The sequence below is a fragment of the Somniosus microcephalus genome, chromosome 21 (genome assembly GCF_052327205.1).
Source record: "Somniosus microcephalus isolate GS21.2 chromosome 21, FLI_Smic_1.0, whole genome shotgun sequence".
Taxonomy (NCBI): Eukaryota; Metazoa; Chordata; class Chondrichthyes; order Squaliformes; family Somniosidae; genus Somniosus; species Somniosus microcephalus.
Window position 1 is genome coordinate 70,432,318 of NC_141007.1, and position 15,638 is coordinate 70,447,955.

Here is a 15,638-nt window from a genome sequence, read left to right on the forward strand (position 1 = left end):
CAAAGCTGTGATGCCTCACATGGATCAATAGCCTGCCAACCATTACTGCCTAAGCTCATAAATGAAGAATACTCGCTTGGTCAGGTTACTAGAACGCTCTGACAGCCAGTGGGACTGTACTCTAGCAAGGAGTCAATGCCTTCAATAAAGGAAGGGGCAAGGTGGGATGGGGCGGGGCGGGGGGGAGAACTGGACTGCTAGGCCTGGTAACCCTAATTGCTGAATGGAAGAGACTGCAGAACATTATATAGTGCATCAGTCCAAATTTTAAGGGAACAAAATACACAACACTGTAGAAACACCAGCTACTGGTCTACAGATGGGAGATATCAAAGACGAAGCAACAAATATCACAGGCAAGTTTCGTATGATTTCATGCAGTCTGCATCACAACCAGCAGGTAAGAAACATCTAAGGAGGATAATACTGCATGCCTGTCACTCAAATAGAAAACTTTCACAGGGCGATATAAAGTCTTGGTTGACGTTTCAGCTTACTGTGATTCGTCGTATGGTGTTCTACAGATACAGTAGAGCTCCTCGCTGCTGCCCTCCTGTGCTCGTTTACACTCATTGCAAATGTACTCATCCATTTTTTTAGCCTCTTTTTCTGTGATACCAACACATTCTCCGTGATACCAGTTCGTACAGAGATCACAGCCAATGTAGAACCTGAAAAACGAACACACACAGCAGAGTGTGTTTAAGTTTCTCTCTCCCTATCAGCCACAAACTTTTCATGTAGAGGCAACCTGGTGGTGCAGCACACTGGTGTGCTAATGTGTCGGGCCAGAGTAGGAGGAGGAGTCCATGCCACAGTACCCCACAGGGCAACACCCCGATCTCAGCCAGGCTGTCCGAGGAGGCTGGGTGGTGGTATGGTCCTCCCCAGTGAAGGATGGAAAGCTGGAGGAAGAGTCAGCTTCGGTTGTACTTACACACCCGCCAGTGATCAATTGACAGCTGCTCTGGAAAAATGTAATTTGTCTGTCAGTTTGGGAATGTTGCATGGCACAGAGAAGCTAAAGGAGAAAACAGAACGCAATGGTGTATGGCATGAGGAAGCAAAAGAAGAAAATAGAAAATGGGAGCGAGGTCAGTGCTTTAAAAAAAAGTCAAGTATTTACAGCCCTTTGCAGTTCTGGAAATGTATGCAATTCCTATCCATAAAAATTGTTTACCCAGTTATCCACACAATCACTGAAGCAAGTGGGATGGTCCAACCTATGGATAAGCTCCTTGGGCAATGGCAGCATTTTTTAAACTGGCCTGCCGGGAGGCTCAAAAGGCTGACTGAGCCAATTCCTCACCAGTATCTCTCTCCCTCTACCTGCTTTAAACTGGAAGAACTCCCTTTCAGGAAGACAAAAACACTAGCTGTACAAAACTAGTATTTGGACTTGGAAGACTTCCCAGATAGTAGACCACATGACGACATTTGTCAACAGGTTTAGCCACAATACTGAATAAGAGGAGTGGACACACTAGTCATTTCATGGTTGCTATATTTAAGGCTGTCTTTTTGCTGAAGGTGATATTCTCTTCTAAAGGATTACTTCCTCCCTGCATTATGCTTGGCCAGGAGAGTGGTTGAGCAACCTACCCCAACGGCAGTATCACAAACTGGTGGCTAGGAAGTGTGATGACGGTTGGAGAGACTTTCTCCCCCTCTCTTCACGGTGGTACGACAGCGATTGGTAATGCACACTATAGGAAGTCACTAGCACAGCAGACCTTGTCCCACAACTCTAAACCAATTTTGCATAATTTTCCAGAATCAAAAATTAGGCATAACTTCTTTCATTTCTGAAGAAATACTCAATCTGGAAGTCTTTACAAGCAATTGTGGCGCAGAACCATACTATGCAGCAACAAATAGGCTTGTGTTAGCAAGTTCCTACAAAACTGAATTCTCAGCCTCACCCTTCCTAGCCAGAGGTTAGATGCTTCCTCACAGGAAGGGAATGGTTGGTGCGCAGCTCTCAAGCTGCTGTTGCACACCTTGGACCAGCTGGGCCAAAAACAACACAAGTGGAGCAGCTTCCTATTCGACATCTTGCTTGGGAGTAGCGAGTGTCTTATTAATTTTTGGAGTGGTTGCGGGACAGAGAAGAGAAACTACAACCAAATTTAAATGAACAGTAATACAGGATTACAAATAATTCCAATTTCAGTATAGTTGAATACCTTCCCTGTTAACGGGATTATTAAGCATTCATTACCCCTTTTACACAATGAAGTTTTACAGAATCAGAAAGTACGGAAGCATAGATCATTAAATAGCAATGATTTTTGCCACCCAAATTCAAATTCAAACAGGGACAAGAGGATATAGGTTTTAACCCCAAGGCAGAAGGAAGAACAACATTCTTCATTCCTACCTAATTTTCTTAAATGCTAACTAGCACCATCACTGAGACAGATTAAATAGTGAAGAATGAAATTGGTTTATTCAAAGCTGCTGGCTCATAAAACACAGGCAACACAGCGATGCAGGGTGCTGCAGCACCAAGGTGCTGTGGTCCTGCAGGATTGAGCTTCCATGCCAAGTTCCTGACACTTGCCACACTGTTGTGGAGAGACGCCAAACCATAGTTGACAGCACAGGAGGAGGCTAGTCAGCTCATCGCATCTGCTGGCTCTTAGCTAGAACAATTCAAGTCTAATCCCACTGCTCTGTTCTCTCACCATAACCCTTGTATGTTCCTCTGCTTCAAATATAAACGCTCTTCCCTTGAAACGTTGCAATGGCCTCTGCCTCAATTACTCCCTGTGGCAAATCATTCCATACTCCCAACAACTCTGCATACACAATTTTCTCTCCTCACTCTCTCATGATGATTTAAAATTGATGACCCCACACCCCCCGCCCCTGCCAATCACTGACTCCCAACCAGTCTTATTGTATTCATCCTATCAGAACTGTGGCTACTTATTTATTGAAGCTTGGAAGCAAGTTGGCTGTATGCGGTATGATATGGGGAGAAGAGGGAATTGTATCCTCCAGAGTGGGGGCAGGGGAGGGGGGGGGGGGGGGGAAGAGAAAGAAGAAAGGAAAATACCCCCCCCCCATATAAACACAGCATATGTAAAACTTGTTTCATTTCTCAGATTAATGGCAATTTTCACCTTCCAAATTATAATGGTGTGTCACTGGTGATTTTTATATGTACAATGCATGCTTTCCCTTATAATCGTGCAGAGAACACTCTGGAGATTCCTGAGGGTTGCACTGGTGGGGACATATCTGGAGATCATGGCCTTGCACCTTAATTTCATGCACCTGCTCGAGCCAAGTGGTCTCCTGCACATCCTCTTGGAACAATGCATGGAACCTGTGGCAAAAGGCCCTTCTGGAACTGGGAGAATTGTTTTAAAATTCTGAAAAACAGGCGGAGGACATTTTTTCTATCACATACTTTGATTCATCATAAGGTGTCTTGCAGATACAGTAAAGCTTTGTGTCCTTCTTGGATTCTTTTGAGGTAGTAGAAATCATCTTCTTCTTCTTCGCTTTTGCTGGCTCCTTCTCTTCGTCTCGCTTTCGTTTCTGTGTCACCGCGATTTGAACGGCATTTGCGGTGGCAATGGCTGCAGTGTGTAAAGCTGCAGCCTGCGCCTTCTCTTTCTCTTTCCTTAATTTATTCCTGTCTCTTTTCAGCTCCTCCTACCAAAAGGAACAAAAAGTACAGTCAACAGGAACAAATTCACGTAACAACTGTGCCAATGTGGCCAAGTGCGTGGGAGCAGGGAACAACAGCGTGCAGCAGAATACTGCTGCAAATTGTACTCTATACATCAGGTAACAGAGAGATCCCCTTGAAAGACTTTACAAACATGTCAGAAAAAATGCAGAAGCATAATTTTCTCAATTTTAGGTTTCACCTCCTAGTCTCCCAACCACAAGAGGAAGGACTGCCTGGTGCCATATTGATGCCTAGAATTCAGACAGTTTACTAATTTAGCTTAAGGAGCGATACTGAAAAATACCGAACTCCACCCTTACTGTTGGTGATGGCCGACTAACTTCTATTTCATCATCATATTAAGGGGGCTAAGTGACTCTGTGGCAGAGGTGCTGGCACTGTCTGCCACTTGAACTTATTTCTTTCAGTTGGGCAAGCTGAATTCAGTTTTTGGTTGAATTGTCAGATAGCGTGGCAAGTGGTGGAAGTGTCAGTAGGAGAGCATTTTGGCGACAGTGACCATAATTCGGTGAGATTTAAGGTGGTCATGGAAAAAGACAAAGACGGCCCGGAAATAAGGGTTCTAAATTGGGGGAAGGCCGATTTTAATATGATAAGGCAGGATCTGGCCAAAGTGGACTGGGAGCAGCTACTTATAGGAAAATCCACATCAAAACAGTGGGAGACTTTCAGAAGGGAAATAGAGAGTACAACGCCAACATGTTCCTGTAAAGGTCAAGGGTGGGACCAACAAGCAAAGGGAACCTTGGATGACAAGGGATATACAAAAATGCATTAGAAATAAAAAGGGGGATTTTGGCAGTTACAAAAGGCTAAAGACGGAAGAAGCCCTAGAGGAGTATAAAAAGTGCAGGGGCATACTTAAAAAAGAAATTAGGAGGGTGAGGAGGGGCCATGAAATAACACTGGCGAGCAAAATAAAGGAAAATCCTAAGATGTTTTATAAGTATATCAAGGGCAAGAGGATAACCAGGGAAAGGGTAGGGCCCATTAGGGACCAAAGTGGCAATCTGTGTGTAGAGCCAGATGATGTAGGCGGGGTTATAAATGAATTTTTTGCATCTGTGTTCACTATGGAGAAAGACGATGCAGACATAGAAATCGGGCAAGGGGACTGTGACATACTTGAACATATTAGCATCGAGAGGGAGGAGGTGGTAGCGGTTTTAGCAGGCCAAAAAGTGGATAAATCCCCAGGCCCAGACAAGATGTATCCCAGGCTGCTGTGGGAGGCAAAGGAGGAGATTGCAGGGGCTCTGACACAAATTTTCAGAACCTCTCTGGCCACAGGGGATGTACCAGAGGACTGGAGAACAGCTAACGTAGTACCATTATTCAAGAAGGGTAGCAGGGATAAACCAGGGAATTACAGGCCAGTGAGCCTAACATCTGTGGTAGGGAAATTATTGGAAAAAATTCTGAGGGACAAAATTAGTCTCCACTTGGAGAGGCAAGGATTAATCGGGGATAGTCAGCATGGCTTTGTCAAGGGTAAATCATGTCTGACAAATCTGATTGAATTTTTCGAGGGGGTGACTAGGGGGGTGGATGAGGGAAATGCTGTGGATGTGGTTTACATGGACTTCAGTAAAGCTTTTGACAAAGTCCCGCATAGGAGACTGGTCAAGAAGGTAAGAGCCCATGGGATCCAGGGTGCCTTGGCGCGTTGGATCCTAAACTGGCTGAGTGGCAGGAGGCAGAGGGTGATGGTCGAAGGTTGCTTTTGTGACTGGAAGCCTGTGTCCAGTGGGGTACCTCAGGGATCGGTGCTGGGTCCCTTGTTGTTTGTGATCTACATAAATGATTTGGATGAGAATGTAAAAGGTATGATCAGTAAGTTCGCAGATGACATGAAAATTGGTGGGGTGGTAAATTGCGAGGAGGAAAGCCTCAGGCTACAGGACGATATAAACGGGTTGGTCAGATGGGTGGAAAAGTGGCAAATGGAATTTAACCCTGAAAAGTGCGAGGTGATGCATTTTGGACGGACAAATAAGGCAAGGGAATACACAATGAGTGGTAGGACCCTAGGAAGTACAGAGGGACCTTGGTGTACATGTACATAGATCCCTGAAGGCAGCGGAACAGGTAGATAAGGTGGTTAAAAAGGCATATGGGATACTTGCCTTCATTAGCCGAGGCATAGAATATAAGAGCAGGGAGGTTATGATGGAGCTGTACAAAACGCTGGTGAGGCCACAGCTGGAGTACTGTGTGCAGTTCTGGTCGCCTCACTATAGGAAGGATGTGATTGCTTTGGAGAGGGTGCAGAGAAGATTCACCAGGATGTTACCTGGGATGGAGCGCCTCAGCTATGAAGAGAGGCTGGACAGGCTGGGGTTGTTTTCCTTGGAGCAAAGAAGGCTGAGGGGGGACCTGATTGAGGTGTACAAAATGATGAGGGGCATAGATAGGGTAGACAAAGAGGAACTTTTCCCCTTAGGGGGGTCAATAACAAGGGGGCATAGATTCAGGGTAAGGGGCAGGAGATTTAGAGGGGATTTGAGGAGGAACTTTTTCACCCAGAGGGTGGTTGGAATGTGGAACTCAATGCCTGAAAGGGTGGTAGAGGCAGGAACCCTCACAACATTCAAGAAGCATTTGGATGAGCACTTGAAATGCCATTGCATACAAGGCTATGGACCAAATGCTGGAAAATGGGATTAGGCTGGACAGGGATGGATGGGCGGCGCAGACACGATGGGCCGAAGGGCCTCTTTCTGTGCTGTAAAACTCTATGACTCTATGAGCGTTCCTTGGAAACAACGCATTGCACCCATTAGCAAGGAAGGCAAGAACCGTCATTCAACATCACCTAGTTTTAACTGTACCATCGTCTGCACCATCAGAACAAGAACTCCATGTCCCAGACAATCAAGTGCAGAATCAGAAGTGGAAGGCTGTCTGTTGAAAAGTGTGTTTGGGGACAATATAGGGACATTCAAAGAATAAAATAAAATGCTAATGGCAAGAATCTTATGCATTATTACAGAAGTGTAAGTAATAACATGTTAACAAAAATAAAGCCCATTGGATTAAAGGGGAAGTGGCAGCATGGATATGAATTTGGCTAAGAGACAGAAAACAGTGTACTGGTGAATGGTGTTTTTCAGACTGGACGGAAGTATACAGTGGTGTTCCCCAAGGGTCGGTATTCGGACCACTGTTCTTTATGATATATATTAATGATCTGGAGTTGGGTATAGGAGACAAAGGGCTGGATTTTGTCAATGGGGACGTGATGGAGGCGGGACACCCACTTTTTGGGTTCTAGTCCCGCCTCCATCAACTTGTGTCCAACCCACGCTATTTTCCCTTGATTGACCTTAAGCCCACCCAGCGGGCTCAGCAGGCCAATTAAGGGACACCTGGTTACTGGTGACGTCAGTGATTGACATTTCATCTGTCAAGACCTTTTGACAGATGAAAAATCAGCGTTTGACAGCTCTGTGAAGCTGTCAAACACTGACAATCTGTCTTCTAACTTGAGTCCTTCTACTCAGACTCAGTTAGAGATCTCTCCAGATCAGAAAGCAGAATGCTGCAGCTTTTGACATTTCAGCGGCCATTCTGCTTTCTGTGCCGGTGAACTGAGGGACTCCCGAGAACTGAAGGAAGGAAGCCTGCAGGAGAAAGTAAAAGTAAGTAAAACTTATAAAAACACTTCACACTTAACTCTCACACTTACCTCTGCACACATGCACCCCATCACTCACCTGCACAACGGACATCTCGACCCCTCCAACCCCTTCAGACCGACGGTCCGCCTCGCTAACTTGGCATGGTTTGGAGCCGTCGGGAAGCCCACACTTCAGGGCTAAAAATAGGGATTAGGCAAAAAACTGCCCGTTAACTACCTGTTAACAGGCAGTTAATTGGCACTAGTACAATAGCAAAATACTGCAGATGCTGGAAATCCGAAATAACAGAAAATGCTGGGAAAACACAGCAGGCCAGGCAACATCCGTGGAGAGAAATTAGAGTGACGTTTCGGGTCTAACCTTCAAAAGGGTTCGGCCCGAAACGTTGACTCTAATTTCTCTCCACGGATGTTGCCTGGCCTGCTGAATTTTTCCAGCATTTTCTGTAGTTAATTGGCACTAATCCCCTTCCCGCCTCAGGGAGGCGGCTCCCAGCACAGGTCGATACCCGCCTCTTGGGACATTGGCATGGAGGTGGGTTGGGGCGGGATGGGATCGTGCCCCCTCCGATTCTGCAATTTTCCCACCACTCCCGCCTCCAAAGGGCTTGGAAATTTGAGTCCATAATCTCCAAGTTTTCAGATAACACAAAACCTGGAAATGTGCTGAACAGCAAGTTGGATAGCAGCAGACTTCAGGAGGACATACCGACAAGACAGGTGAATTGGGCAGACATAGCAGATGACATTTATTGCAGAGTAGTGTGAAGTGATGCATTTTGAAAGGAAGAATGAGGAGAGGGAATATAAACTTAATAGCACAAATTTAAAGGGGGTGCAGGTACAGAGACCTGGGGGTTCACATACACAAATCTTTGAAGATGGCAGAACAAGTTGATAAAGCTGTTAAAAAAGCAAACAGGATCCGTGGCTTTATAAATAGAGGAATAAAATACAAAAGCAAGGAAGTTATGCTAAACCTTTATAAATCACTAGTTAGGCCTCAGCTAAAGTATTGCGCCCAATTCTGAGCACCACACTTTAGGAAGGATGTCAAGGTCTTTGGGAGGGTGCAGAGAAGATTTACCAGAATGATACCAGGGATGAGGGAATTCAGTTATGTTGAGAGAGTAGAAAAGCTGGGATTGATCTCTTTAGAGCAGACGGTTAAGGCAACATTTAATAGAGGTGTTCAAAATGATGAGGGCTGCTCATCGAGTAAATAAGGAGAAACTGTTCCACTGTAGGTGGGTCGGTAACCAGAGGACACAGATTTAACATAACTGATCGAAGAACCAAAGGGGAGATGAGGTGAAATATTTTTATGCAGCAAGTGATGATCTGGAATGCACTGCCTGAAGGGGTGATGGAAGCAGATTCAATAGTAACTTTCACAAGGGAATTGGATATATACTTCAAAAGGAAATTCTTTTAGGGCTATGGGGGAAAAGGTGGGGGGAGGTGGTGTGACGAATTGAGATAGCTCTTTCAAAGAGCAGGCACAGGCATGATGCGCTGAACATTTTATAATTCCACGCACTTCAATTCTGGAGAGCTTTGAGCAGTTGGAACCACGGAGTTATGCAAATAGCAGGGTGTTCTTCCGATGCCCTGGCCAAAATCTCCTCCTTGACATCAGCAAAGAGATTACACTGATTATTCATTTCATTGCTGTTTGTAGGATCTGGTTATGTGCAAAATGACAGCTTCCATATTTGTCACCATAGCAACTACACTGCAAAATAGTGAGGTGATTCGAGATATTTTTGAGAGCTGCAGTAATGTGAAAAGTAAATGTAAGTCTTTCTTTCTTTAACACTGTAAACAAACTTAAGTTAATGCTTATTTGTCACATACCTGAACCTCAATTTGAAGCTCTTTGTCTAACAATGCCCTTTTCTTTAGGATCTCAGCCTTCAACTGCTCTTTGTGTTTGAACAACAGTGCTGACAGCTTGGTGGCATTCTGTTTACTGCGCTTCTGCTCCACGTTCTCATCTCGCTTTCTTTTCTTTGCTGCTTGCTTTTCCTCCTTGTCAATTTTATCCAGAATATACTTCATGACCTGGTTACACACAATCATTCTGGATCCAGAGAGAGAAATAAAGAAGTGAAACGGATCTTTAACACACTTTCCAGTGATTTACCTTTTTCTCCAGGAAACATTTCGCAAGATATTTGTTAACAGCAAAAACACAACTCCTTATAATAATAATATTCTCTTCCTTCATTACAAACCATCACAAGCTGATGGACATGTTCAGAAAACACTACTTTGAATTCTGCGATATTAACATGCATTTCTGGGGTCACGGGTTAATTAAACTCCCTCTTCAGAAATTTTACTGTATCTAATTTGCTGCTGTGTGCACAGACTTCGAACTATTTTCCAAGAGCAAGAATATTAGCCGAAAATTTCTGTGCTGATTTTACAGCAACAAGTATTATCTGGGTGGGGAGAGACAGTTCCCAAGCTTGAGATTGCCCTGATTTTGCTTCTGGCAAACAAAGTAAATCACAACAAGATTCCAATTTCTGACCTTAAAAATAGCACTAAAGTGAGTTTATTAATGTCTTAAATATTCCAATTAAAGATTCTGAAGATAATTAATCAGGAGTCAAACAGGTCATTCACACCCATGATCTCCCAGGCTGCCGTCGTTGATCTCCGTTGTGTTGTTGGGAGGAATGACCAAGCAGAAGCTAGACGCTTCCCATTGGGAGACACGGGAACAACCCTTGCATAGTCCTTGCGGCTATTATCACAACTAAGGGATCCCAGGAACCTTCCCGGTCTGTAAGATCTAATGCATCATACTGACTGAACCATCAGTAGTTAGTGCTGCAATCAACAAGGTGATGGTATTGCCGACGGAAAAGTAAGGCACTACAGCCGTTTTAGAAGAAAAACTCAATTTAAAGATAACATACAGGATATACTTTTTAAAACAAGGCCTCAGCAGGTTTAGGAATGGAATGCTGAAGGGGAAACCCATTCATTTGAATTGCCACACAATTCCAAAGGGATTGAACTGTACACTTACTGGTTATCTCTCGTTATTGTTTTAGGTTTTAAATGCACTGGATAGACACAGCTTCAGAACAGACTTGCATTTTATGAACTCCCCTCGCAATGACATTAAGTTTCCCTCCAATGACCTAATGAATAGATTGCTACCCGTAACCCATTATCATTCATAATGTCAATGCTGGGGGATTTATGCATAAAATATCTGCTCACAGCTCATGATAACAGGATGTACAAGTTTATACACTAGTCTTGCATTTACTTCACCAGTGCCCAACATGCATGAGTGTCAGCTGTGGCTCAGTGGGTAGCACTCTCGCCTCCGAGTCAGAAGGTCGTGGGTTTAAGTCCCACTCCAGAGACTGGAGTACAAAAATCAGGGAGTGCTGCACTGTTGGGACGCTAAACCGAGGCCCAGTCTGCTCTTTCAGGTGGACCTAAAAGATTCCATGGCGTTATTTCAAGGAACGGCAGGGCATTTATTCCTCAAGCATCATCACTTTAAAAAAAAAGAGATTATCTGGTCATTATCACATTGCTGTTTGTGCGACCTTGCCGTGCGCAAATTGGCTGCCGCGTTTCCTACATTACAACAGTGGCTACACAAGCACTTCGTTGGCTGTAAAGCGCTCTGGGATGTCCTGAGGGGAACTATATAAATCTAATTCTTTCTATGAGGCTAACAGGCAGACACCAAAGTCAGTGCTTAAATGAAAAAAAAAATATGCTACACAATACAAATAATATCGACAAGGGAGATGCAATAGTGCAATTCCATCTCAGGATTACATTTTATTACTGCCAAATTACATCTTTAACTGCCTCATAGATTTGATAATATAATATAAATAAAAACAGCATAAAAGCACAGATAGAATTGTATCACAGCATAAAATTTAACTTTTCCTACAAGAAACCAAAATGTAAGCTTTTTTCATGCATGTAAAAGAACAGTAAAATAGCCATCAATGAATGCCAAGCTGTATTCTCTCAATGAGAAACTCCTCCTTAGCAATGGATGATAAAGGAGGCGGACATATTATAATCCTTAGTAATTGCTTACTGCATTTTATAGTGAATAATCCACCATTACATTTTGTTAGATTGAGAGCTGGGTCAATTAAAACACCAGGTTAGAGCGAAGTGCTTTAATGAGCTGTGTCCTCTATTTCACATGTAAACTTTCTGCATCGTTCAAGTCCAACTTTTAATACACAGTCCAGGATAGGCCATTTTATTTTATGTAAACACTTTTGTTCTGCTTTATCTCACCTCTTTCTCACGGCAATTAAGAATTTGGCATTTACTTGCAACAAAAGAGAACTTGAAACTCTTTTACATAAATTCTAAGAACCTATCCCTTATTTCAAGTGTCTTTGCAAAATTAAATGGGATGCAAGGTCAGGAGGAAGTGAAACAAGGAAGATTATCCTTTGCTCAAAGTGGTTCGTTTTATGGGAATGAAACAGATGAGAGATTTTTGTGAAAATTACCATTTTCCTACCCACGGGGAGACCCAATAGAATCTAGCTGTCTGCTAGGCTACCCCAGCGATGTCACTAATTGGTGGAGTCTCCGTAGGAAACCAGCGAGGGCTGCAACTTTAGGTTGCATTAGGCTCCCTGGAGCTGCAGCATCTTGGGAACCCACAACAGTACCAGGTAATCTGCATTCCCTGCCGACCCCTGCACAGCCCCACATCAGTTCTCAGGCAGGTATGAAGTCGCAGCCCCCAATGCTTTCTATGGAGTTAACACCTATCAGTGATGTTACAGGAGTGGCCGAGCAGCGAGACACACCTGGCTTAAGGATTTACCCGTGGGTAAGAAAATTGAGGTTTTTACAAAAATTTTAAGAAAAAGTCTCTTCAATCTATTATTATACTTGTATAAAACAGGAGTGTACGGAGAATAAAAATAATTCCTGTCCCTTTTAATCAACACTGACCAGCCAATCAAAACCATAAATTTTTCTGAACTATAGGATATACTTATTGTCCACAGATTAAATTTATACATCACTGATGTAATGCATACTGCAAGCCACAAACAAAAGCATGGCTAAAAAGAAACTTGCAAACTGTGAACATAGTACTGTAAAAACAAAAATGTAAGACTGAGATTGATAGATTTTTGTTGGGTAAGGGTATCAAGGGATATGGAGAAAAGACAGATACATGGAGTTGAAATGCAGATCAGGCATGATCTAATAGAATGGCAGAATAGACTCAAGTGACCGATGGCCTATTCACGTTCCTGTGCACAGTACCACAGAATTCAGCTGTAATGTCAAGGTACAGATGCCGATTCTAAATTGCACCAATTCTAAATAGCACCGATAGGTACTTCTCGAATCCCTCAATTAGTTTACAGTCTCATAACCGCTTTCAAATACCCATTATTCTGAGATAAATATACCTCTGGTTTTCTTCCCGTTCAGCAGGTGACATCATCCTACTCTTCGCCTTCAAGTGCTCAATCACAGCATTTTGTTTCATTACAACCTTAATAACAAGAACAAATATAATAAGAGGCACAGAATATAAGAGCAGGGAGGTTATGCTTCAACTGCATAAAATACTAGTTAGGCCACAGCTAGAGTACTGCGTACAGTTCTGGTCACCACATTACAGGAAAGATGTGATTGCACTAGAGAGGGTGCAGAGGAGATTTACGAGGATGCTGCCAGGACTGGAGAATTTTAGCTATGAGGAAAGATTGGATAGGCTGGGGTGGTTTTCTTTGGAACAGAGGAGGCTGAGGGGAGACTTGATTGAGGTGTATAAAATTATGAGGGACCTGGATAGAGTGGATAGGAAGGACCTATTTACCCTTAGCAGAGAGGTCAATAACCAGGGAGCATAGATTTAAATTAATTGGTAAAAGGATTAGAGGGGAGTTGAGGAGAACTTTTTCACCCAGAGGGTGGTGGGGGTCTGGAACTCGCTGCCTGAAAGAGTGGTAGAGGCAGAAATCCACATCACATTTAAAAAGTACTTGGATATGCACTTGTAAGTGCTGTAACCTACAAGGCTACGGACCAAAGGCTGGAAAGTGGGACTAGGCTGGATAGCGCTTTATCGGCCGACACAGACACGATGGATCAAATGGCCTCCTTCTGTGCTGCAAATTTCTATGATTCTAAATAGTTAATGCATGAAAGATAACTTTGACGAAGAAAGTATTAAACACCTCCAAACTTCAATGAGTAGCAGCAAACATTGAAAAAAAATTCTCAAGTGATGGCAACAACAGACAGACAGAAAGTGTTTAATCTGTGTTGGGGGGGCGGGGGTGGAGGATGAAAAAAAAGTGAGCAAAGTTTGGGCACTTTGCGAAAGAGAGGGAAGGAGAAAGAAAACAAAACACACAGAAATGCAACCAGCCCTACACTCGCACCCAGTGACAGCACAGGGTGACAGGCATGAGTTCTGGGTATAAGTGTCTTTGCTTATTCACTGGCTTAATTTCTAGTACTACAGCACGACAGGCAGCTAGCTGATGTCATGCGAGTGACATTCAAGTCTACAGGTAAAAACCGTTCAGCGGGCATTTTATACCAGACAAATTCAATGAAGGGGTCAGCTTTCGGTGACTACTTTTGCAATAAAATGCACCGTTCCACTAATTAAACTGGGAGCCCCTCGCGAGTAGTTGGTTCAATTTATGGCTTCACCTAGTAGATTTGAGGGGAGGAAGCACAGCAAACTACAGATTAAGGATTCTGATCATTTGATGATCAAGTTTAAACATCATTAGCTGCAAAAGCCGTAGATGTTTTCAGTCTGCGATCATAACTCAGTTTTCATTTGTATCAAAGGTCTCATTTGAAACCCTACAAATAGCAATGACTGGGTGGACTGCCATTGTGCAGTGCAGTGACACACACTGGGAGTAGGTTTCCCATGACTGTCATTTTGAGCCAGACTACTGCATGTGGCTGTGGGGAGTACCCAAAAAGGGAATATATATAAATTACGTACACTAGGCAGATTCATTTTAAGAACTACATAGAAAGTATGCCCATCTGAAGTGCTTCTACAATGCAGTGTTATTTGACTATACCTAGCTTCAAAATAACCAATATACAGTCCATTTTCTTCCAAGAATTTTTAAAAGCTTGTTTCAGAGGAAGATGAAGCACAAATTGGTAGGTTGCAGGTTTGTAACTGTGATTCTTTGCAGAATGAATTCCTAATGCTGGCCACACTCAGAGAAAGGCAGTGAGTGGAGGGAATGATCTTTCTAAAAAGGGCAAGTCATCCTTTGCTGTTGCACCTCCCAGTGCAAAGGTAGCAGCACAGGTGCCCTGGAGAGAAACTGAGAAAATAACCTTAAGGAGCTAAATTTTGAGCAGAATTGTGCTCGGATGGTGAGAATTCCTTATTTAAAGCAGAATATATTGGTAGATTTTTCTACTTATCTTGATTTACAAGTAATGGCAGCAATTTCCAAAAGCTTGGCTACACACACTGGAAGGAATGCAATATTTTATAAGTGGCAATGCTAATGCAATGTGTAATCTTAAAATAAAAAAAAAAATTAAGGTAGGCAGTAAGTACATTTCATTCTTCACCACTGGAGTGATTACCTGTTTCTGAATGATTTCGTTTTGGTTTGTGGTCTGTAGCAGGTGCTCCCTCTTAGCCTCTATCTGCAGCTGTTTCTTCTGCTGCTGCTGTTCACGGATCTGCTGGATTCGCTGGAGTTGCTCCTGGACACTGGCTGCTTGCACACTGACCACATTTTGGATCTGCTGGGCTGGAGTCAGACCTGGCTGCTGAATCTGAACAGGGACCTCGAGTTTGATTTGTTGCTGAACCACACCCTGAGGGACCTGAGGCAGTGTCTGGGTCTCAGCTGCCACCTGAGTCGGAACTTGGGGTTGAAGTGGAGGTTGAGGGGCTATTGTCTGAACCTGGGCTTGAGGTTGCTGGGCCTGCAGCTGAGGCCGAGGTGGGGACTGTACAGTTAGCTGATTCCTAGCCTGGACGGGAGGAACTTGAGCTAGTGGTTGAGCTTGTACAACAGGCTGGGCTTGTGCTGGTTGTGTTTGGACAGGTTGTATGGAGGATGGTGGCTGACAGGCAACTGAAGTCTGAACTGGAGAAGGCGGCGGAGGCGGTGATTGGATTGGGGTTTGTAATTGTTGTACATGCGTTTGCACCGGTTTCTGTTCCACTGCAGCTGCAGAACAAGATTAAATATAATATATACAGCATCTCACACAAATTACATCGCTACATATTAGAAAATAATGGTAATT

The 15,638-nt window shown here is 43.6% G+C and overlaps 1 protein-coding gene across 15 annotated transcripts in view; it reads right to left on the minus strand.

The window, feature by feature from the left end:
- bptf (bromodomain PHD finger transcription factor) overlaps positions 1-15,638 on the minus strand; it is a 157,506-nt gene that overhangs the window by 13,053 nt on the left and 128,815 nt on the right. For all 15 annotated transcript variants that reach the window (XM_085963910.1, XM_085963913.1, XM_085963904.1 and 12 more), the window contains 5 exons: positions 14,964-15,559; positions 12,791-12,876; positions 9,204-9,429; positions 3,419-3,666; positions 498-671 (listed from right to left, as the gene is read on the minus strand). In XM_085963910.1, coding sequence (XP_085820036.1) covers positions 498-671; positions 3,419-3,666; positions 9,204-9,429; positions 12,791-12,876; positions 14,964-15,559 — 1,330 coding nt within the window. The remainder of the gene's footprint in view (positions 1-497; positions 672-3,418; positions 3,667-9,203; positions 9,430-12,790; positions 12,877-14,963; positions 15,560-15,638) is intronic.